General features: G+C 41.3%; 2 protein-coding genes across 8 annotated transcripts in view; both read left to right on the top strand.

Moving 5' to 3' along the window:
* Positions 1 to 7723, top strand: LOC110980647 (dehydrogenase/reductase SDR family member 12-like). Its single transcript, XM_022237532.2, has 9 exons — positions 1 to 774; positions 965 to 1035; positions 1504 to 1637; positions 2181 to 2257; positions 3213 to 3308; positions 3761 to 3904; positions 4805 to 4921; positions 5566 to 5803; positions 6625 to 7723. Exons 2-9 carry the CDS (start codon positions 983 to 985, stop codon positions 6738 to 6740), a joined length of 975 nt encoding a protein of 324 aa, XP_022093224.2. The 5' UTR covers positions 1 to 774; positions 965 to 982; the 3' UTR covers positions 6741 to 7723.
* Positions 7024 to 24601, top strand: part of LOC147798124 (somatostatin receptor type 4-like) — a 27585-nt gene continuing 10007 nt past the window's right edge. Inside the window, exons 1-3 of one of the 7 annotated variants that reach the window (XM_087141335.1) lie at positions 7024 to 7107; positions 15984 to 16057; positions 17514 to 23959. In XM_087141335.1, coding sequence (XP_086997461.1) covers positions 15996 to 16057; positions 17514 to 18498 — 1047 coding nt within the window. In that variant the 5' untranslated portion in view covers positions 7024 to 7107; positions 15984 to 15995 and the 3' untranslated portion in view covers positions 18499 to 23959. The other 6 variants (XM_087141334.1, XM_087141338.1, XM_087141337.1 and 3 more) reach the window with 6 other exon arrangements.

Consider the following 24601-nt stretch of genomic DNA (forward strand, 5'->3'; position numbering starts at 1 on the left):
GCCTTAACTGTCCTTGCACATGACTCCATAATTTATTCGGATGCAGCTTAAGTCTATAACAAAAATGTTCAGAATATTTTCAAGTTCCCTACTATCGCCTTATCATGGAGTGAGGCTACATTGATGGGCTTTTACAAATTTTTGAAGGAAGGGCAATTAAACAGAGCGAGAAAATGGCCTTTCTCTCACTGATTTTTTTTTCAAAGAAAAAAATTATTTTTCTTCAGAGAGGGCATGGCGCCCATCCGCCCCTAATCATGTTTATTGTGGCTTATTTAAGTAATAACTAGTGTCAAAGTTTGCGTTTTCTTAAATGCCAATTACAGTAATATAAGTGCGTAAACGATGACATATTTGGAGGACTCGGGCCTGAATCGGATGAATTCCACCAACATGTTTCCATATCGGCCAATGTATTCTTGCCACTATGAGGTTTTAGGTATGCAACAGAGGCGACAAATTTCTCATTCTTAGAGCATACATGTCGCAAAGATATAAAGCACACCTTCAGATTCTCTGTAAAACGTGCTGGTATCTGCTAGAGACTGACGCTCAGTGCATAATGCATCGGTGCAGAAAACAATAGTGATGCGAATAATTAACCCTTTTGCAGCCTTCCTTGTAAGATTAAGTATCAGGGGCGGAGTTTGGTCACTAAACTACCAGCCTGTTGTGGCTGCGGTGAAATTTTGGAACAGCGTTACATGTTGAAGTGTTAGAAAGACAATCACGTACGGAAAGACGGTCAGGATAAAATTGTGGACATTTTGTTGGGTACTAATAATGTCAGCATACCTTGAAGAAACACTGTAAAACAATGTATAGGTTTTTTGTTTTTGTTTTGTTTGTTTTGTTTATTTGTTTGTTTGTTTGTTTGTTTTTCTTTTACAGTTTAAAGGTTAACACCGTCAGCAACATTCACGTATTTATAATTTTCCTGCATTTTGTTTCATCTTTTTTTCAGATTCCAAAGTAGGTAAATATGGAAGATTTTAACAATCCGGAATTCGGCTATCCAGGGGATGAATGCTTCAGGTGAGTGCCAGTCGATTGTATACGGGTGAATTCTCGATAGTCAACGGAGACACGTCATTCGAGTTGCTGAACATGCTAACTTTAACGGGATTTCCAGTTGCTATTCAGGGTGTCCTATAATTCAATTGGACATGAATTGAAAACAGGAGCTAGATCTTTCAGAAGAATTGTTTTAGTACAGAAATTTGTACATTAATCCTTTTAATAAATTTATAATAATCATTATGGTCTTGGATATTAAAGTAGAAATTAAATCGAACCCAAGAGAGAATGTGTTTTGGATTTGTGCTGTTTCTGATTCCTACAAATTTGTCCCAAATTGCCTGTCAAACATTGGCACGTTTACGTCGAACATTACATTAAGACATTTCAATGATTGATTTTCATTCAGAATTCTTCTTCCTTTGTTGGTTTTCGATAAATGTTATTGTATTTTTAGTTCATATTTCGATTTTGCTCTTTCCCAAGGGATGGATTCATGGAAGCTTCCAAGGAGTTTGACCCAGCGGCTTTAGACGTGGACCTCACGGGCAAGTCATTCATGGTGACAGGAAGCAATACAGGGATCGGTAAGAACGTTACCGTGGAACTCGCTAAAAGAGGTAAATTCAGAAGAAATGATGCTTTAAAAGAACAGCAATTGATCATTATTTTATTCTTATTCTTTTGAATTAAACTAAAAACCCTTTAAAAGGCACCAAAGCCATTTACAAAATAAATAACCTGCCTAAAGATACTTTACTTTTTGGTTTGAAAAGTGAGAAATCGAATTAACACCTTGCGAATTCAGGCTTCAAACAATTGAATTTTTAACCCCTTTTTCGCCATTGTGTGTAAGCTTTTATTCTTGTTTTCAATCTAAATGAATAGGGCAAGAATCAATGTGTAAAGTTAAAACAATTCACAGTTTACACATTTGCCATTTTTGAAAGCAGTTTTAGTTACCTTTGCAGTAAATTTGAATGTTTATACATAAATGTACTATATTTTGAAATCGCCCCTTGGAATTTGGTCGGCGACCACAATTTGCCACAAATAGATAAAAATGAACATGAAATATAGATGGGATTTAAAAAGTTAGATTTCTAACAGTGAGTTCGGACTACATCCAATTTACTTATGACGTTGATTGCTAAATATTTCAGGTGGTCGAGTCCACATGCTGTGTTTGAACGCAGACCAGGCGACACGAACGGAGATCATAAAAGACAGTGCAAACGAGGTATAGGAGACGATGAATGAAGGGGAATAGGCATGGGTTAATGCATGACCATTATACGAAGCTGTATTAGGGTCTTGTTTGAATTTTTTTCCCATTTCAGTTCTGAGCTAAGTCACAATATACAAACTGTAAGTTGTATGTACGGATTGAAATGCACGCGTACGTACCTTGGGCTCACAATTTTGAACTATACGCATGACATAGGCCTATAACTTGCACATCGACTTCATTAGTACCCGTAACACGTATAGCCTAAGTCATCTGAGTAAACAAATATCCAAAGCTGAGTACAACTTTTGAATCGTTCATCTGAGTTGAAAGTCATACGAACAAGTTAAAAGATTCATAAGTTGTGGATACGGGTTATAAGTCGTACCCTTGAATTATGTAACTCGTACGTACGGCTTACGATTTTTTTTAAGGAACTGCGAAAGATTATTTCACCATGTCCCTAATGCAGCTTCGCATGTACATAATGTTAAAATACTCTTAGCATAACGGCTGTACATGTGATTGGGAATTTTCCAACCACCAGCATAAAATCACAGAATGTCCCTACAGAGAGACTGGATTCTGCGGTGGCCCGCAGATCTCATCAGTTACGCAATTGCGAGTTTTTATTGACACACTCGTAAAGATATTGACATCCGGTAATTAAGTCGGGTTCATCGGCGGACAAAGCCCCGATTTGTAGTTATCAGTAATAACTTACGCCACATGTATGCTCTAAGAATGAGAAATTTGTCGCCTCTGTTGCATACCTAAAACCTCATAGTGGCAAGAATACATTGGCCGATATGGAAACATGTTGGTGGAATTCATCCGATTCAGGCCTGAGTCCTCCAAAAGTGACCAACACACAGCTTTGATATGACCACGACTAAAGCAAGATTCCTCGATAGTTTTCTGTATTAGACGCTTGGTTTGACACACGCAAATTATATTTGTGTTTCAGAACGTACATCTTCACGTGTTAGACTTGTCTCAACTCAGACGCGTGTATGAATTTGCCAAAAAGTTTGCGGAGAACTGGAAGACATTGGACGTTTTGGTGAGATTTAAGATTTACTGTTCTGGATGTAATACTTTTTATAGTCTCTCAGAAGCCACCGTTTGATCTTATGGTGTCCAAAGCAGTTGACACTTAACATATTTCATAACACGCACACACGTTTGATTTTAAATTTTTCAGACCAGTACTTTCCAAAGCGTTGTCAATCTTCCATATTCAGATCATTCATCCTTGGATAAAGGGCTTTAAAAAAGCTCGTCATTGATATTCCATGCATTAGACACCGGGATTGCTCGTTATATGACTGGTAACCAGTATATAATTAGGTTTAACGCACAGTGCTATTTATAGGCTTATAAAAAACAAGGTTACCCGAAATAAGTCTGTGCATGTTATGTTCAGACCTTGCACCCCTGCCACCCCCGCCATCATTTTGGAATCACTATTTGAGTGTTCAGAGCACAGCTTTCGGTCTGTACGTTTATGTGCAGGTGAACTGCGCTGCTTGCGTGCTTCCAACGCGCGAACTGACCGAGGATGGCTTTGAAACGAATTTTGCCATGAACACCATGGGTGTGTACATTCTTACGAAGACACTTCTGCCGCTGCTTGGCCAAACGCCCGGCTCCAGAGTTGTAAGTACGCTCAGTTTGGTTTCTTTCTTACGGAATCGTTGTCGTTAGATAATAATGTTGAATGCTCTTGTTATCGTTCAGAATCGAAGAGCAAAAAAGTAAGATTTGCAAAACGTACGAGGGCCAGAAATGGTGTGTGAGCAAGTTTTTTTGCTTTACTCTGTAATGACATCATATCATGATACAATACCATGAATAAAACAAAAAATAGCGCAATTTGTGTTCTTATTAATATTCCATTTACAGTTGACAGAGGTACGATGTTAAGTATATTAATTGCATTAATACGTAAATGGCGTAAGTATCACACTTGACAGCACTTTTGACAGCGTACAATGGCTAGGAAATATCAAACACGCATACATGCATGTGCAGCGGCGTTTGCTTGGGTGGGGTGGATAGAAACCCTCCTTCAACGAGGCCTCTTCCCACATGTGCCCCTCCCCCACTCAGCAATTACAGAAAGAAAAAATCTTGTGATAGTCCGCCATGGTCAGTGTGTTTTGTCTGTGACCAATCCCCATTCAGTGCCCCCCCCGAAAACAAGGCCCCAAATGCCTCCTGCAAATTGTATCCGAGTTACCCACTGCAAAGGCAACACAAAAAGAGAGATATCCTCGGAGCTGGCATCATCTCTGTTTCATTTGGGAAGGTTTTGCTTTTCTTTAGTGAAGAATGTCAAGACCAATGTCACCCCCTAAAATCATTTTCAGCTGAGGAAATACTCGCTTTTGTCTGCATCATGAGGTTACTTTTAACAAATCTCCATCCCGTCCGCCACTTTGCATCCCTCGTTTTTTATATTATCACGACGCCTTGTACTCTTTCACTTAACCTTGTACACCAAACTATTTAGCCTACGACGTTACCACGGCAGATTTTTACCTCTGTTTTCCCCAGATCATGGTATCTACTCAGGGCGTATTCACAGAGAAGCTCTCTCTTGACAGGCTCGCCGACCTGAAGAAGGAAAAGCTGGACCCATTTGATGGACACAAAGTCTATGCCCAAAGTAAGGTACGTCATCTTGTCCGAGACGGTGTGAGTGTAAGATTAAAGATTTCCATGAAAAGCTTGAAGTTTGGAATGCCGAACCCTTACACGTATTAAAGATCATTCAAAATTGCCAGACTTGCAAATGCCAATTATTGGCGGCAGAAAAACTTGAATCATGTAATACACACCTAGGTTAGGGAATTCCTGAATTGAAGAGGTTCATTGAATGGAAGTTTGGTTGGTTGTCCCTAACGGGTTGGTATGCAGGTTCTTAAATATCCCTCAAAACAATATCTGAAACGGCCAGCATTTAAACAATTTAAGCAAAATTAAACCCAGCGAAACTATTATGTGTATGTACAACCCGGCGCAGCGATACAATATCACTTGCAGTCGTGGGAGAGGGATTCAACTCGATCACTATATAACTCTGGATTTTGTGCCCACATTTCGGCAAGAAAATGGTCCACTTCAGATCAAATTATGAAGCAAACTAAGGATTTTTATTTTCTAAGGCAGACCTTAAGACTCTACAGGATTACGTTAACCCTCCCCGTGCCTCTCTTGAAGTTGCATAGTTAGCCATTCTAGAAGTTTTCTCCCGCCGACATCATCGCGGAAAAATATAGTGGGAAACCATTGTAATTTCATTCCGTTGAAAATAGCGACAACAGCTTATCATGCTGACGACATGGGCCCGCACGCATCCAGCGATCCATTTTGCTGGTATGCACCCTGGGATAGTTGACACGCCCCTTTTGAGATGTTACCTGCCACCTGCCGTGTACGAGACAGCGAAAAGGAATGGTCGCTTTAAAACACCGGCCGAGGGCGCTGATACGGTCGTATGGCTGGCTGCATCGGAGGGCGCTGTTCAACAAACGAGCGGGCAGTTTTATTTCGGTGAGTGAACAGTTACTACGCAGACTGCTACCTGTATTTAAATTAGTTAGGTACGAGTAGCATCTAATAATTCTCTTGCTATTTCTCATTATAAGACAGTGCTTCTAACATAGCCCCCTGGTCAGTGGCATTTGAGTATGAAATAATCTGGACCAATTAAGACCGCCTCATCACTTTCCATTTTTAAGAGATTGTTACAAAGACATTTGTCAAGCCTATAACCGGAATTCAAGATTTTGTTTGTGTATCACATGTCAATCCTCAACCTTTGCTGTGTTTTTTGGTAAATTTTTGATCTTTTAACTTGATATCTTGGCTTTACCGTATTTTTATCTGCATTTGTCTTCTTTTATTATTTTTTCTGTGCAATTATTTTTTAAATTTAATTTAATGTTTTTGAATATTATGCTTATATAATAATGTTTGCAGAGACCCATGGGAGTCCACCTTCGGGTGAATGGGTAACCCAGGGTAAAGATCAGAAATAATAATAATAACAACAGTGTCACGAAAATTGGTGTATATCGATCACAGGTGAACTTCATAAAATGAAGAAACAGAAAATACATCAGGATAATGTGATCGACCAGTCGCGGAACTGTATTGTGCTTCGGAGTGAAAGGCATTGCAGATGATTAGCGATGGGGTTACTGTGGTTACCAGATTCGTCTACACCTATTTGGCCTTCTTGACAATTTTAAGCACTAAACTTGCCCTTAGAATGAAGGCGTTATAGTATAAAGTATTACCAATACCTTGGGACATGTGTCATTTAAATGCAGTTGATTTCATTAGAAAATACTGCTACCTCTTTTGTTTAGATCGAAAGGCTACATCTTCCCACAAGTGGGATTTCACTCGATCTACGGAGGCGGAGGAGCAACAGATGATGGAGAAACTGGAGGAACTAGCCATGAGCATCACTTCAAAAGATTAGGTTAAGCGTGGGTGAATCCTAGTTGAGTTATCAGCCAACTAACAGCTACATATTTCGGGCAAAATCTGCCGGGAAACTATGCCGACCGGAAACCTGTGTTTATTATATTGCCTGACTGGAACATTTGTAGTTTAGTTTTGTCTTAGGGTAGTGGTTTACAGCTGGTGTTTAGACGGGTTAATATTTTTAGATTAGTTTAAAAATATACTTTATTCGTATTGTTGGAAAATAAGCATGTGCATTCTAGAGGGCGCTGTGCAGCGTGCTACCGCGTGCGCGCCACCTTTGCGGCTGCCATATTTTGATGGATTGAAGTCTCAAATCCATTCTTATTTTCCTATAAAAAGGGGCATCTTTGCCTGACTGGGTAAGTCACTTATTGCCATAATAATCATATTCAATAGTAGCAACTGTAAGAAACGGAACGGGTCCAGGAATCTCACACTTAAAGCGGATAATTTATTGGAATAATTGTTCTGTTTATTTTTTTTTATGTACCGATATGCGGCCTAGGCCTTATCATGTTCCGTATCAGTGGTAAAAGTAATGGGGATCCATTACAGGGAATTTGTCACATACTTGCCCATGTTTTACCCGTGTTTTTGTAAAGTATCAGATGATAGTGTACTACACGTTTCCACTCAAATGGGGAACCTCTGTTTTGAGTCATTCTCTTCATTTTAGTACATGTGCATGACTTACCACACTGAAGCCTTGGGCCGTGTGCTCTCTCCCTATCTCATTAGTCCATTGACTCGCACCCAGTTGGTCATAACTTCAAGTTATTTACAAGAGTTTATAAGGTCAAAGTTTATAGTGTTTATTGTTCATTTTATTACCAGCGTAAGTGATACAGACTACTGTAGGCCTATAAGCCGTATACCATCAACACTTGCTGTTCCTACCAATTGTTAACTGCTGTTCACTAGCTGTTTGTGCTGACTCTAGCCTGTTATTAAACCTGGAACCGGTATACACTTTAAGTGAACGGTGTCCGGTGTGCTGTTCCTGATTGTTCTTATCCTTATAGGCCAGCATGCATTAAGATCTGCCCCCTATCTACACCAACAGAAGTAATAGATCGCAAGTGCTTAACAGGACTTGTTATAGAGTCAGTCTGTACCAAACAACGCACAACCTTGCGCCGGTAGTTCTACACGTATGGTGTAATGTTTTCCTTACTGCATCAATCAAAATATTAAAGAAAGCACTTGGAGTCGTACCTTGCAAGTTTATCAAACATTTCTCAGATATGTTAAGGCTTTTCGTCTTCCACCCACCTTGGCTTTCACCAACCCTAAAACTGTTTTTTTTGTTCCAACCATTCATGATTTCTTTTATAAGTTCTTTACCATCAACATCATTTAGTTTTCTTTGACTGAAACTTCTTTGATGTACAACTGAATAATGTGCCGGAATCTCACACCTCTTTCCACCGAATGGATAAAACGTTGTCGCTTTGGGCTCTAAGTACATGTACATGTACATGACTTGTGTAAGACCGTAAAATTTTCGATGATCGCCATATCGGTCGCTCTTTATCATTCATTTCGATGGCTGAATGGGTATTCCACTTAGCCATTTGCCTTGTTGTGGTGAAGCGCGACTTAGTTGTAAATTGCCAACCATAGCAAGACAGTGATGCCACGGGCCGTTTAAGCTCCAGCAAAAAGTCCCACAGTAAACGCCTTATTGCTAATTCCCATTAGAAGGGCCACGGCTCGTTACCTTAGCGACTGCCTCGTGGCTCTTATCAAGATCAACTGAAAATGTCTCGTGTGGTAAACAGGAGCCTCCAAACCTCCAAACCTGAGGGTAAAACGTAATCTGGTATAATTTTGTGCAGACAACCATTCCAAACAACCTTCCATTTTTTACATTTTTCCCCTTCGCAAATAATGAAATTACACGTATAGTGGAATTCGACAACCCAAATTAGAAGCCATTACTGCGGTGGCACAACGCCTGTGGATAGGTCACTGATACGCGCGCGTTATATAACTCTTCGACCAATAGGGTGTCGTGATTTGCCAAATGCACTTGCGCGTCAAGCCGAAAAAATGTGCGTGTGCGTGCGGTGCCACCGCAGTCATGGCGTCCAATCGGATTAGTTTATATGTTGAGAGTTTCGCGCTGCATTTTCGTCGCAGCGAAGGCTGAGGTTTAATGCCATCCAAGAAATATGAATCTCAGTAAGGTACGGTATTGTGCTTGTGAATTCTGAAATAAGAAGTGGCTTACAGTGTCTCTGTGAGGCTGAAATGTCTTGTTTCTCTGACAACCTAGAAGAGACTGGTGTGACTTTATAGACTGGTCTTGAGCACTAAAAGGGCACGATGGGCAGGGTAAGAGTCGCAATATTTGACTGTATTATAGATTTGAATTTCATAGGACTCGCAAACACCTTGGATCTCTATTTACTCAAAGAACATGTCTTCCGTGTCATTCAGAGCACGTGTTTTTCCAAAGCAAAGTTTCAACTCTTCATCTTGGGCCTAACACTGTTTCTGCCAGATTTACTTCCCCAGGATCATATTCCGACGGCTTGCTCTCATGGAGACATGTTTTCATCGATTCTCTGACGTAAGAATCATTGGGCTTGTGACATATACATGAATCAAACTCAAATATCTCAGAAAGGTGTCAGGTGGGGGGACATGCATTCATAATTACACTCTCTCTTGTCCATCCTGAGAGACATACACCTGGAGGCAATGAAGTAGAAATTTTAAGGATGCGTTGGAGCGGGAGTAGGCCTCATCTTTACACTAGTATACTCCTGATCACTCCAACGGTGGAATGTGACTTGCACAGACGAGCCTTTCCTCTCGATATTTTGACACTATGGTAACGTAAACATTGCCAAGCTGCAGTCCATGTACTGATTTAGCTATTCTTTCTCGTTTCTTCACTTCTTAAGGCTTAGCCTAGCCTTTATGATTCAACCTTCCTGGCTACTTTGGGATTTCCGTTCGTGAACATTGAACCACACGATGGTGCGCATGCCCAATATCAACGTGTTGGAGGAGCGCGTGGGACCAAAGTCATGCGCACTATCATTTTACGTAGTCAGTGCCGCGGTATCGTGCGACAACATAGCCTCGCAGTACACTAAATAGCGCAACGAACGCATTCCTATCTATAGCCGAGGATGATCTGCAAGCTGTGTCGACATTTCCCGAGCCACAGATATGCACAGAGTTGTCGGTACCATTGACGAGCATAACCCGAACATTCAAGTTGCTTTTGCTTGAGAATCATCGCCGTGCCGTAGGTGAAGGTAAGATGCTACCAAACATGTTCTGTTGAAAAATCGGTGACAGAGACGGCCATATACACATTCCTTGTACAGTTAACAATGTTAACAGCGAAATGACTGCATCTCCTTTCTACTAAGAATGTTTTCAATGTCAGCTCACGGGAGGCAAATTTAGAGGCGAGTTCGTGTTTTTGTTGTAGGCCTACTTCAGGTATTATGTGAAATCCGAAGTCCGTATGATACTTTTGTATTAGGGGCTTAAAAGACCGAAACTATTGGACGTCATGAAGGATTTGCAGCAAAGTTTTGTTCGGATTAAAATGTTTTGAACTTGCGGATTCGCAGCGCGAAAATTTGATAGGACGTCACATATTTGCGTCTTTCTCGCCAAGTATTAAGCGGCCCTTAAGCACGACAAAAACTGCACAGGACATTGAAGCTTGTCCTAGATCCGCCAATAAGGATATCAATGATAATGTGATAACACAATGCAGTATTTAAGATGCGCCTTTTGTGTCCCAAGTAATCTAATTTCAACTTTTGTTTTGCCCTTTTAAAAAGGGAGTTGGTGTTTGTTCCTTTTTGTTCTGTTGCGATCTTCCATATTTATGAGAAAAAAATGCAATTTCATTCTAGGCAGAGACTTTTTCATTGATTGAAATACTAGCTTCACAATTTGAACAGTAAACCAGAATTACCTTAACAGCAATCATTACCATCCGGAAAGTATTGTCAAAAATGTTTCTTAACAATGTACTTTTCAGTACATTCAGTACAACACCCTAGTTCTTTCCATGGATTGAAAGCAACATAAATTTGCACAAAAAGTGTGTTCGAGAAAAACTTTATCGTGTGGCCCCTTTAAACGCCTCCCCCCACCAATTCATGCGCCGCTGATGCACAAAATAACGCCCCAACATGATCGCATCTTGCTGGTGCCAGAGGTAAGACTTCCCCGCTGCAACTGGTCGCATGTTGTCCTAGTTTGCAGCAGAGAGCCTTTTCCCAGGATAACTTCGACAAATTTACTGCAACAGCTCTGTCCCCCGCTTCATGAAGCAATAATCACTTTTGCAAGTCGCGTCTTGTTCAGAAGAACTGCTGAAGTGGTTTGCAGCGCCATAACGATATAACATGCTGTTCTTGCGGACGATCGTCAAGTTTTCCCTGGTTGAAAGTGCCTTCGTTGCATGAATTTTCTTGTCAACTTAAAACCACCACTGGGACGTTGTTGTCGTCGCTCGTCAAAGCACTTGCTTCAGTAATAGGCCTGTCGATACTGCATCAAGTACGATTACCTTCCAATGTTAATAAGCCGGGCCTTCACACCTAACTGAAAAGGTACAAGCTTAGCGATAGAACATTATAATATGCACCGCAATTATATGTGTTACTATGGAAGCGTATATACGGAAGTGTATATAGGACATGACTGAAAAAAAACTGGGCCTGCTATTGCGCCCGGGCGGATTAGTAATCCGCCCGGGCGTAATAGTAATCTGCCTGGGAGAAACACTAATGCGCCCGGGCGAAACACTAATGCACCCGGGCGAAATAATAATCCGCCCGGGCGAAATAGTAATCCGCCCGGGCGAAATAGTAATCCGCCTGGGCGAAATAGAACCCCCCCCCCAAAAAAAATTCAGTCATGTCCTTTATACGCCTCCGTATGTTACTGCTTGCAGTCGGGCACAACAAATGGAGAAGTGGAGGTCACTCAAATAAGCTTCTTTCATAAATGTTAATGATTCATGATACGAGGTTTGTCGGTTAAATTCTAGGCGTTTGTAGCTTCTGCGGCTGTGGTTTCTCTGTACGCAGCTTCGTATTATTTTTCGCACCTGCAGTTGAAGGTTCAAAATTATCATGGTGATTGTATTACCGTTGAAGAGGTAATGAATGCCCTTAGCGTTGTGGAATTTACGACTGAACTGTCTTCATTTTGCTGAAACTGACAAAAGTGATTACCACGGTTATTTTTATGGACAGGTTATTCCTCTGTGTGACTCGTCGTCCACATACTTTTGAACGACTTCATTAACACTGAAAATTTACTTTGTTTTATACACTTCTACGTAGGCCTACCTTTATTGAAAGGAATCACTCGTGCCACACAACTGTAACACTGAAACTGAAAGTTAATTTACAAAAAGCACTCCTTCACCCTTTCCCAAACAATGTTATATTCCTGATCTGTTTTAGCGCTAAAGGTGTTATCACTGTTTTGCTCAGACAAGTAGACATGTATGATCCATTCCTCCCCAATACACTTATAATAGCAGTGTTCAACCATCTCTTTTCTCAAACTACATTTTCGAATTTCACCCTTTTGAAGTGATTTAAAAATCGTCAGGGTACTTTTCCTAGTCCTTGTCCCCGTCCTTTTAATGAATTTCTTATTTCGTCGCAGAACAAAATGATTCTCGAGTTCCGTTTTATAGAGGTAATTAGACATATATGTCGCTAGTCTTGTCTTAGCGATTATATCATTTGAAATTTTAGTGTCAGAATACATCGAACACTTTGGAGAAGGAATACGTGCAAACTGTACGGAAGAAATTATTTTTGATAAAGCTGGGGGCGCAAATCAATTCTTAAGACAGATACACTGAAATCTGTTCTACAGCAATAAAGTCCTAACCAACAAATCTACTGACCTTTTTCACCCACGTGACTGGATTGCGCTAAATGTAAACAATACCATGTGTGGACCACCCTGGCCACAGTGATCACATAATTCCACGGGCAGTTTCAACTATGCGCAAGCGCATGCGAACGCTGCATGCTTGACTGATTTATCTGAAATAGGTAGATGACCATCACAGCACTATGCAGTCATTACTATCGCAACATAAGCGGTCCAGCACGATTTTGACGTCACAGGAAAAAGGTCTCAAGTTGAGTACAGTTTCCATTGACCGTATTAAATTATGACTTTACGGCTTAACTTTCGATTAGCTGTTAATTGAATTGACAAGTTATTAGTTGTTTGATTAATACGGGTGATTCGCAGCAGTGCGCCTCCAAGAGTTTGCAACGCGTTGGCAAATCACAATGCGTGAAACTTGTCGACCCTTTCCAAACGCGCACTGGGTCGGCACTATTGTGAAACGCCCGTATTATCACCATGCATGTGTATGAAGCAGCAGCCACTGCAGTAGTTTCCACTTCGTACTTTCGAACGCCAGTTTGTTTGTTTGTTTGTTTGTTTCCTCACTGAACTTTTTTCCATGGCATCAGAGATGTACAGAAGGCACCGCCCGAAAATGTGGTATAGTCTTTGCGCGAAGAAAAGTGTTCTTCCAGAAAAGTGTTCTTCCAGAATTAAGAACCGTCTCTGTGTTTCGGCCTTGATAATCTATGGTGTGCAAATAGTTCTAAAACCTCATAATTAAGAACATTCTGGGATTTGAAATTCAACAAAATCACGCAATAAGCCCTCCCCTCAGAAAAGCGATTGTAAACCCACAGAGTTAAGTTACCGTCCACAGCAATTCGTGATACCGGAAAGAGAGGCATGGTGTGCCTGCCTAGTGCTTATATGGCTACAAATCAACAGGAATTCAAGTAGTAGTTCCACAGAACATCAATAAAATTCACCTTACTGCACGCAATAATCCAATCACATATTGGTAATGCTAGCTATTCAAGCAAGTTGAACGCAAAAGGACAAATGACCACTGCATTAGTGACACTTGCAAGCAGGAGATAGGTTTGTGAAATGGCAAAAGGTCTACGGACTCGTCCATGCCACCAGAATTTAAAGCGTATCTAGGCAGTTGTTTGAGTAGGTCGTCTGTCCAAAATCCGTTTCTTCAGTGTTGACTTCCCTAGCAACCCATTAATCTGTTGGTTTCTTTCCTTCATTCGCCGGTACACTAAAATCGTTTGGCTACTTTTTAACACGTTTGCAGCGCAGTTTGTGAAGCCACAGGATGATGAGTTGCACGAGCTTACGGAATATAAGACTTAATCACCAAATCGAGATGCTCTTGGAAGCAAAATCGGTACGGCAAGTTAATTCAAAATAAATACAAAATGGGAACCTTAAAGTATGTCATAAATATAAAACTGGAAAGGTGAAAGTAGATAATAAAATCTTTGAGTATTCTTGCAAATATATTCGAAATTTGGCTCTTATAAGTGCAAAAGCCAATGTTTATAATAGCTTGTTCGGGACGAAATTTCAAACGTTTCGGTGAAAGGAAACTATGGAACCAAGGAAACCATGGAACCTGATATTTTGCAGTTTCGGTAAAATGGTGAAAAAAGAGAGCTTGGCTGCATCTGACCTGGCAGCAAAATTTGCCGACTCATTAATGATTATTTTCAGCCAATTCGGTAAAAAAAAACCTGAAAAGGACGAGAACATACAAGTTTGTGTAAACGCAGTGGGAGAAACACTGTGATTAGAGTCAAAACTTCTTCCGTCGAATATCGCACAAAAACAGCTCATTGGGGAAGGTTGTGTGAAACATTGTGTTCCTCTTTCAAGTGATCTTTTGTAGATAATGCGTTTCATGCCCAAAAAGGGCGCAATCCAGGATGGTGTGTATTTTAAACAAACCTTTGGTGACGTGCATTGTTGCATTTCGTTGATTACCGTAAAGCTGGAGACTTCCCATGCCTGCTAATCTTTGGCCAAGTTAATCGTTGCGCTAGTCGCAGGAAATCAGCAGTAGACTTCTTTCGTATTATAAGTGCACTTATTAGAAACTCACAACTGAAGAATTGTCAAATGACTCTCTACACTTTTCCTCACCTTCAGTTCAACATTTTTCGATCGCTTTAGATGCACGGTGGTATACCGTCTAACACAGAGTTGCTTTACTGATTAATCAATACCTAGGTTGCCCACTGGAGAGTCTTTACTCAAGGAAAAGAGTGTGGGCGACAAGTGAGGAAGTTCAATTTCATGACCATCACAAGATGTGATAAAGATCACTTAATGCAATTTCTTGATTTAGAGTATGCCATCTGCCCATATGGTTTTTGTTCGGTTTGTCTTTGACAGTTTTCTTTTTGGAGGGAAGTTGTTTTGTTTGTTTATTTTGCCTTTTAGTAACATCACTGCCTTTGCATGGTATTAGAGTGATGTTCCTCACACCTGTTTTTGTAAAAAGTTTGCATAAAGCTTTACCAAAAGTCACGTAGTCGTCACGTCACAGCATGAGAAGAAACATACTCATTTTTCTTTTTTTGTGTGGTTCTTCTTTTGTCTTTTTGGATTATGCTCTTTTTCCTGACTTAAAGACGAGATGGTAAACATCAATACATGCACTTGTTTTTACCCTGTAGGGGTCTTCGAAAGATTATATAACTCTTCAACAAAATTCGTTAAAGGGCGACCGAATATTGGGAAGGGAATGAAGTCTTCCCGTATCTCTAGCTGTGAGATCGTTGGGAAATGGTTCTGTGAGTCACTGCATACGTACGGTGGTGCTCCGACAAACAAAATTTCAAAATGGCAGCTCTGCAGCGACAGCTGTCTGTTCAATGATTCAAAAATCCTACCACGCCACAGTCTCACCGTACAATGTAACGGTCCAATCAGAACACATTTAAGAACCACGTATCCACATAAATGGTTGCCCCGATATTAGCCATCACTGCAGGAGGCAAGCCTTTGCTTAGCACAGTAGGTCAGATCAGCTGCGATGTTGCAAACTAAACAGTGACATTTCTTTCGTAAAAATTACGAATGATTTATAATGGTCACTCCTTTGCCATGTGCTACCGTGCCGATCCAGGAGTGTTGATTTCGCGTTTTCCCCTTCACGTGTCGTGTAGTTTTGAAAACATCTGAAGGCTTCCTTACCACGAGTACCACTTGTACATGTGTGCGCGTCGCTGCGGTCTTTGCCTATACAGTGGTAGACTTACAGTACTCAGTGCGACAATACCCTTTGCACGTACGGGCATTTCAAATGTACTTCCATGTGCAACTAACTTAATGGTCTGTATTTTTTCTTCTTTCTTTCAAGGAGACGTAGCCGATGGTTTCTGTCTTCGTCATGACCGAGAGTGGATGGAGCGTTTATGGAAAGGTGTCTGTCAGGTCAGGGTAGGGTAGGGTAGGGTAGGGTTGGTTTGGTTTTGTTTGGTACGATATTTTGACTCGAAAAGAGAGGGGCACGTTTAAGTTGCTCAAAGCAAAACAAAACACAAAATGAAATCAAACCAAACCAATGAAATTTGGTTTGTCCCGCATTTTGTGTCCTTACAAATGCAAACATCTAAAGACTTGCTTAAATCTTAAAACTCTGCTTGCGCGACTGTATGGCACTGCAGTCTGTGTTGCCTAAAACGACAGAAAAGGTTGGGCTTCGTGTCACTTGAGTCAGTGGGAAAACCGCATTTTATAATGCCTGTGGGGAACGCCCTTTTGCAAGGAAATTAGAATAAGTCCAGAAAAAAATTTCCTTTACTTTTGTTCAAATGTACTTGCATTTCAGACTAACTTACTTGTCTGTGTTTTCCTCTTTCTTCCAAGGAGACTCGGCTGACGGTTTCTATCTTCGCCATCCCTAGAGTCTTTTCGAGAGTAGATGGAGCCTTAATGAAGAGGTCTTTTCAATTTCTTTTGTTCCGAGCAACTTCTATGTGCCGTTTCTTTTTGCTTCAGATAATCGTACCTGAATAGTTTCTATTTAAACTGCAATTACACCGGTACGGAATGACGGAGACCTCAGAAAGATTGTTGTCTAAATTCGAAACTCTTAACTGTAATCCCTTTCCTGCTGAAATATTTCTCATCTGTGCAGTCGATTCCGATTTTGTTGTTATTAGACTCTGATTTCTCCTTCTCAATCACATTAATGGATGCTCTTTAAGCCGATGCATGATGTTGAGCATAAGACTGTGTGACAAGCGAGAGAGCTGAATGTACGTGCCTCCCTCAATGTACGCGACGGTCGTCGAGCGAAATAAAAGGTTTTCATCCGCATACGTTTCAGGCCTGCGAGCGCGGGTGTGGACAATCTGATGCACTTCCCACTGTGTATAGTACCGGGAAATTGCCGACAAAAATCTCAAGTGTCCCGTAATTCAGTAGAAAACTGAAGAGACTGGGCCTGGCATTTATATTTCAGTGTTCTGAAATACTGAAATCAGGGTCATTTTGAGACAACAGTAGGGACAAAAATCATACGAAGAAAACGCATCGACCGAGATCAAGGCAAACTATACTCGCCAACGTTATAAGTTAATTAAAAAAAACAAAATAACAACAGTTTTTATATCGCGCCCTTAACTAACTTAGATCAAAGTGCTTTATTACTACCCCTGCTTACGGAGGGACAAGAAAGTGCTGACAAGCAGGAACTTCTTGATATTTCCACCAATAAACTGTCCTCATCCGGGAGGTGATTTATAATGGAAACTCGAACGGCGACCTCAATGATTGACTTGGTCACATCAGGGCAGCCGCTTCTATCAAGTGTTACCGTTCCTGGTGCTGCAGCACTTAATGACAGCCAGGTTAACTTCGGTTTGATTTTTTCCGTCGTACTTAGTTCGCTAGGCATGTTTGGGAACGCCGTGGTTTGCTTCGTGATGCTGCGCCACAGGAAGGTGTTCTACTCCCCGACCAACAAGCTGATCATCCACCAGTCGTTCGTTGATCTCGTCGCCTCCGCCGTCTTCCTCGTTCGGAGGTTTGCGTTGGCAGTACCACCCATTCCGGACAGTTTCCTCGGACGCTTCTACTGCCGGGTCTGGTGGTCCGAGTGGCCCATGTACGGCATGTTTGTCACCTCGACCTACAACCTGGTGGCCATCTCCAGCGAGCGCTACCTGGCTACGTGCCACCCCATCAAGCACCGTAACACTTTCTCACCCTTAAGGCTGAAAATCGTCATGGCCTCTGCTTGGATCGCCGGCTGGCTACCGGCCGCTCACCTCACTTTGATATGCTACTACGACGCCGAGGTGCGTGACTGCGGTGCCTCGTGGCCCTCTTTGGAGGTGCAAGCCGTTGGAGGCATCCTCATCTTCGTTCACGAGATCATTGTTCCCATCACGACCATGTCGTTTACCTACTCCCGGATTATCTGGTCTCTTCGCCAGCGCTCCAGGGCTCGTGACGGGGAGAACAACGAGTCCGCCCGCGAGATGTTCTCCAAGGCCAACCGCAACGTTACAGTCACCCTGGTCGTTGTCGCTGCCTTCTTTGCCGTCTGTTGGCTGCCGACTGACATCTACTACCTGCTCTACAATCTCAACCTGCACAACAACTTCGTGGGCCACCCGGTCTACCAAGTAGTATCCGTCGTTGTCGTTCTCAACCTGTGCATCAACCCGTTCATCTACTCTTTCGCTTACGATCGCTTCCGCAAGAAACTCCAGCAGCAGTTCTGCGGTCGCCGCTGTCTGGCCCACCGGGTGGGCGTTACAGATGACGGTACGGGCACCGATGCTGAGACCCGCAGAACCGTACCCGTACCCGCAGATCGCCCGACCGCCAGTCGTCATAACGAGACTGGTTCCAGAGCAGACTGAAATCCTCTACCACATCATAAACGAGCACATCTGTAGATAGAGAGGAAAGCACTGGCCACAGAGCTGTCTGTTATCTCGGACCTAAACGGCGACCTCGAACTTATTGAAACTGAAATCCCTTTCTCCGTCTCTTTCCTCAAGAAGGTTGAGTCCATTTGTATCTGTGGACGGTAGAGGTGGTCAAAACTTACAGTTAGGCCTAGATGTTTCGTTAAATACCAACTTATGAGCTGCTGGTAACTTAATTCAGCGACACCAGAGCAGCAGCTTCGGATGAGAGCACCAACACAATTTTCTTACCGAAAATTTGGTGCAGCTCTGTATCAATGGACAGTATACGACATTTGGTATGTTCCCATACTTTGACAACTAATGCACGTGACTAATGCATTTGACTAATGCACGTCGAATGTTATAATGAGAATCTTTTAAGCATGCCACTGTTTGCTGTATTCATGATATCAGCAAACTAGACTGTTTGCTGTATTCATATCAGCAAACTAGATCGAACGCGTGGCGAATGGCGCAGACGGGGTAGTAAACATTGACGGCCATTTTGTATTATATTATTGACCAAAGGAGATTTTACGTTTGTGTGCTGTGGTGAATTATTAATGCACAGCAAAAGCAAACGAGGATGTCAAAATAAGACACAAAGATCCTGATACATTGACTTAATATCCCGCAGTTGCAACCTTTCATACAGTAACTGACGAAATTATTGGTTTAAAGATATATGGGGCGCTACGCATGGAATAATTCTTTCAGGCAAGCTGTCATTTTGAAGAAAGCAATGAAAGAAGGCCAGTTTCAGCAGTGTGCCCTTCAACTTTCGATTAGGAAAAGAATGTTCACCGCAGTTCACTAAGCACAAACTTCATAAGGTTAGTTGTAAAGCAAACCTCTTTAGATTTTGAGCCCTTTTGTTGTTTCTAACAAATATAGTGCAAAAATGACAAATCATGGACTGTAACTTTAAGCAGTGTCATTTTGTCAAAAACGTATGACGGCCACGTACAGTTTGCAGATTGCCGCGTATACAAAACGGCGATCATTATATACGCACATTAGATGTTCTCTCGATGAACAGTTTGCCTGGGAAAGTCATGTATTTTCGCTTTACCAAACGCTTATTGCGTGGCGTGTTGGACATCGGCGTGACTTCTCAACGCGTCGTCTCGCAGAAAACAGGAAAAAATGCCATGCTTCCTGTCTGCCTAAGAAAGGCCATTGCACGAAGAGTGATGGCAACAGGAAACGAGAACGTGACCAGATTCATTGATCGCTATAAGTATCATTAATAACAATAACGCGTGTACCTTTGGGACCATAAAGCGATTAAAGAAACACTGAAAAAAATCGTGGTAAATGTTTGAGAGCCCATATGGAAGCCTCGCATTATGGGGAGAGGGTCTTTAATAATAGATTATGTTTTATTTCGATATTAAATCAGCTCAGAAAGCATCTTTATTAATGTTCGGGAGCCCCATGTCGTGACTAAAAATATGGTCTGTTTTGTGTACAGTGAGTGGTCGATATAGTTCATTATAATGTATATAGAGTAAACGTGGCACCTTTGCACGTATTTCTTTTATTTTTAACGAAGACAGCACTTTCAGCCTTCGTCGGCCATGATTGTTAACATTTGATATGTATTGCCGCTTTATGTTATTGACTCTATATGCTGAGCATGTACAAGTTTTCTTGCAACCTCCAAGCATCCTGAGTAGGAAGTTGTGAGCTCATTAATTTCGGATTTTTTTCCTCTCTCAAGCTTTTGGAGAGCAATGAGCAAACAGTATTAATCAAATCACGTCAGGGAACGACATAAATGCGCTCGATGTTTACAGTTCCCCAGTGGAAAAATTAATTATCCTAACCATCCATACGCTGGTACAATTCTAATCGAAATGTTGCCGTGAAACGGGTCAGAAAAAGTAGTTAGACTGCATACGAAAGACATAATTAGATTAGGGGAACTTATAAACAAAATAATAAAAAAAGACGGGAAGAGAGGAACAGCCTACATGCATTATTCATATAATTTTGACTTAGGACCAACATTTTAAACGAGTAAGCTGCAAGGGAATATTTAACATACGGTTTGCAGTACGTTTTACTTTTTAATCAACGTATCGTGGTAGGTTCTTGTCAACGCATCTTGTGAATTGTCCAATTACAAGATGTACAATACGGATGCAGGACGTGTCAAATTTGAGACAAACAAAACTCAACGTACAAAATTCAACAGGGTTGTCTAAGGAGCGTGGCTAACTCGCAAACGGGGACAGGTCAGTTCACTTTAATGTGATAACATTGTCACCATAGTGGCAAGTTTCCACGGTTGCCATGCACGTGCTTGGAAAAAAGCCTAGGCCTATGCAATTTATATGTAATCATGGGAGAACGCAGCAACGCTCACAAAAGTTCCGCGCTATATCTTTACCTCGTCGATAAGAAGGACCTAGAGTTCGCTCATCCACGCTGCCTTATATCCAGGACATTTCACCAAGGCCTTCATTTTTATAGAATTTTTTTGGGGAAAAAAACGAAGGTCAACATTTCCGTGTGCATTCAAGGTATCAAGCAAATTACAATCATCGCGACAAAACTCACGACTTGTCCCAGGTCGTAGGTCTATATACTGTGGTTTATGGAATTCTATACACTCTCGGGAAAATTTGTGCCTTAACTTACCCTTCGAATATAGGCAGAAAGTTTAATGTTGCCTATTGGCTTATTGTAGCAATTACTGTATTCTGTGACTGGCCGTCATGCATGTAGTGAACTAACGTATAGTAACGTTTGCTGATTGGGCAAAAGAGAAATTTATCAACTTTGTTGTGCTTGGTAGTCTCAACGTTGCTTTTATTCATGAAATAAGATTATAGGACGGGCCCTCAATTAAACATCCTTAAAACCAAATATACTTGTATACCATGCGAAACACCGAAGGATAGGGCCGTTTTAAAAACTTGAAGTCTTGCTTTATGCAACCACACAGTTTGGTTATCACATCATCCATCATCTGTCATTCTGAAGTATATCAAAATTATCTGAAATCCCTGATTTAGTTGTTGTTCAGAACTTTACTGTAGGGCAATTGTGTCAATATTCTTTCAAGCATGATATAGGACAGCTAGTCAAGCTTAGAAGCTTGCCTTGTATAAGGTACATTCGGGAAGTGGGGTTTTAAAAGAGACATTTAACTGATGTGCATGTATATGTGTTTATAAGTCTTCAAATGGCATTTTAACTTCCTACAATCTACTGTGCATTGTACGAAATATAAACCACAAAAGTTTCGATTAACTTAGTTCAAGAAGCCATGCCCATCAAACTCACTTTACGCATTGTTCATACATGTAGAAACATCATGTTTCCTCGATACTGATATAGAAACGAAAAAAAATTCATTCGTATATTATAATTCATTTTAAAAGTGAAGTTTGTGACTTCGTTTGTTTTGTCATTCATTTAAATCTAAAAAAAATCTTTGAAAACCATAAACAATCCGGATCGTGTTCAGGAGAGGAAAATGTGTGTGACTTGCTCAGTGACTGTTTGTAAGTATACCCTTCGACAACTCATGAACTGCGATAATAATTTTAAGAATCGTTAGATGCCATAAGTTATTCTATCCAAAAATATTGAGAATGCGACGTCAGTACATTTAGTTGAAGCCATTTGCATTTGAGTTTTATAAATTAAGACTTGAAGAAAGAAGAAAAGTTGTCGTCAAATACTCTGAATCATGATGTCCAAAGGTGTTTTAAAACAAAACCCACGCCATGATGATATTGCCCTCGGAAACTTTTCCAAGGAATTTAGCGTCCATTAAGCGTCTGTTTTTATAAAGTGGCATCTTGCGTCGTGCACTAATGAGTGCAGAAGGCCGTTCCGCAAAATTTATTAAGCATGATTTGTAAGTTCGGGTTAGTGACAACATATCCTTTCTTGAAATATTTTGTACGTGGCAGTGCAGAACTGAACAGACGCATATCAAATTTAGGCTTGATATAGTTTGGCTGTAAAAAAATGGAATAAAGGGCAGAAATAATACCAAAAAATGCAACATTTGACATTAAATAAAAAACATTACATTTTTAGATTTGTTGCCAGCAACAGTTTATTGAGTAATTCGAACAGTTTATTGATCACATTTTCTGACTCAACAATAAAAATCAGCTCACGCCGAGCAAATCGTCAGCTTGGATATCAAACAATACACTTCAGTAAATACCAAAATTTAACCTTCATGAAAGCCATGAAATGAGTTCACTCTTGTCCCAGTTGGACCAATATCTGGTCCCTCTCCAACAAAGCTGTAGCGTTGCCTTTGACCGCTGTAAATTTTATCTGACGAATACGTTCAACACTGGTTATTAATTCATGAGGAACCCAACAATACCCATGCAAAATTATACAAAATGCAAGCTGTTCAAAATCAAATAAAAAAACTTGTTATTCATTGTTTGGTTGCGAATCCAAGGCCATTACGCCAGGCCATGGAGAATTATCATTGCTTTTCGTATATTTCAACGGTTAAAACACGATCAATTGTAAAGATCATGTTATATAATGCATAAATCAACAACCAACCACGCTCAGATCTCGACAACTGCGTTTTCTTTGGTCAAAAAGGAGAGAAAATCGCTATGGCAAGGGTCCCCTATATTTATGTTATCTGAGCTGAGAGTTTCAATTGGGGATCATGGAAATGAAAGGTTTTATTGAAGCTTTTAACAACAGCTCTATACTTTGGCTGTCAGCGAAATTGTGTCCAATTCTCTTCCATGGGGACGAAACCAATTTTACACGCGGGAAATGTAAATAATAAATAATGATCAGATATCTTCAGCTTCAACAACAAACCCACTAGTGCCGTATCCAGCTCGTGCGTTCGAGGAGGATGGGAATTTTGTCTGAAAGAAAGTCAGCTTTTTTATCTGTGAAAAAGTTTTGATTCCCCCTCCCCCCCAAAAAAGATGGTAATACTGTTCGTAAGGCATCAGGGCTTTCAAGCCCTAATTTGAACAAATAAATAAAACATGAACATCGGTCACATTTCTCGGGGACAACTTATCCCCCTACCCTCGCTGGTGACAATCCACCCGTTGGAGAAATGACACACCTGCAACGCTTCCCTCATGTTGAGGTGTTGAGGCGATTGTTGGGGCGGTTAAAGCTATGTTGCAGCAGTGCCGAGTTTTCACGGCCGTCTCGTGAGGGCGCGCTTCATAAAAAGGCCACGCTTAGCGCTAGCGCCTCGGTGTATACAAGTTAACAGAATTCAGAACAGGGTTACAAATCAGCAATCATCATACATCCTAGGGGGTTCAGAAGTATTCAGTTGGCTCACATATATTCAAGGGAGGGACAGCAACTACATACCGGGAGGGTTTTTTCTTGAATTTCTTCTTAAATGCAATAAACCAGATTGCCAACTAAACTTGGAAAATAGTCTACAGAAAATTGGTCCTTCGAGCCGGATGACATCCAGGTAACTAAGAACTGTCAAGTTCAACATGTCTGTCACTACTGAAACCCAAGCTGAAGAAACCCTACATGTTCGTCGGGGGCGTTATCCGCCACATGTTCCGGATCCCCAGGGACATTATCCACATGTACCAGAAGCCCAAGAGCATTATCCGCCACATGTTCCAGAAACCCAAGGGCGTTATCCGCGACATGTTCCCGAGGCCCATGACCACCATGTCATACAGCCTTCAAGTTTTCCTCATCAACCAAGTATTTCTCTGCCCAGGCAACCTGCGGATGCTGATGTGCCCGATACAGGACGACCTCCCTCCATGTACAGCGGGACCTCAAGCAACTCCTCAGCAAGATCATCCAAGTCAAAGATCACAAGACGTCTTGCTGAACAGGAATCACGCAGGAAACTGGAGGAGCTCAGGAGGAAGGCGGAAGAGGAAAGAGCGAAAGTCCAGTTCCAAGCCAAGCAGATGGAAATTCAAATCAACTCAGATTTGAGGCGGGCAGAGATAGAACTAGAAACTGAGAGACTGAGACATGAAATTGATGTAATTTATCAGGAAGAAAAAGACCAAACAAACGTGGGTGGTCACTTACCAGGGCAGGT

This window comes from Acanthaster planci, linkage group LG09 (genome assembly GCF_054643075.1).
Source record: "Acanthaster planci isolate LZ-2023a linkage group LG09, COTS_SCS, whole genome shotgun sequence".
NCBI classification, from domain to species: Eukaryota; Metazoa; Echinodermata; class Asteroidea; order Valvatida; family Acanthasteridae; genus Acanthaster; species Acanthaster planci.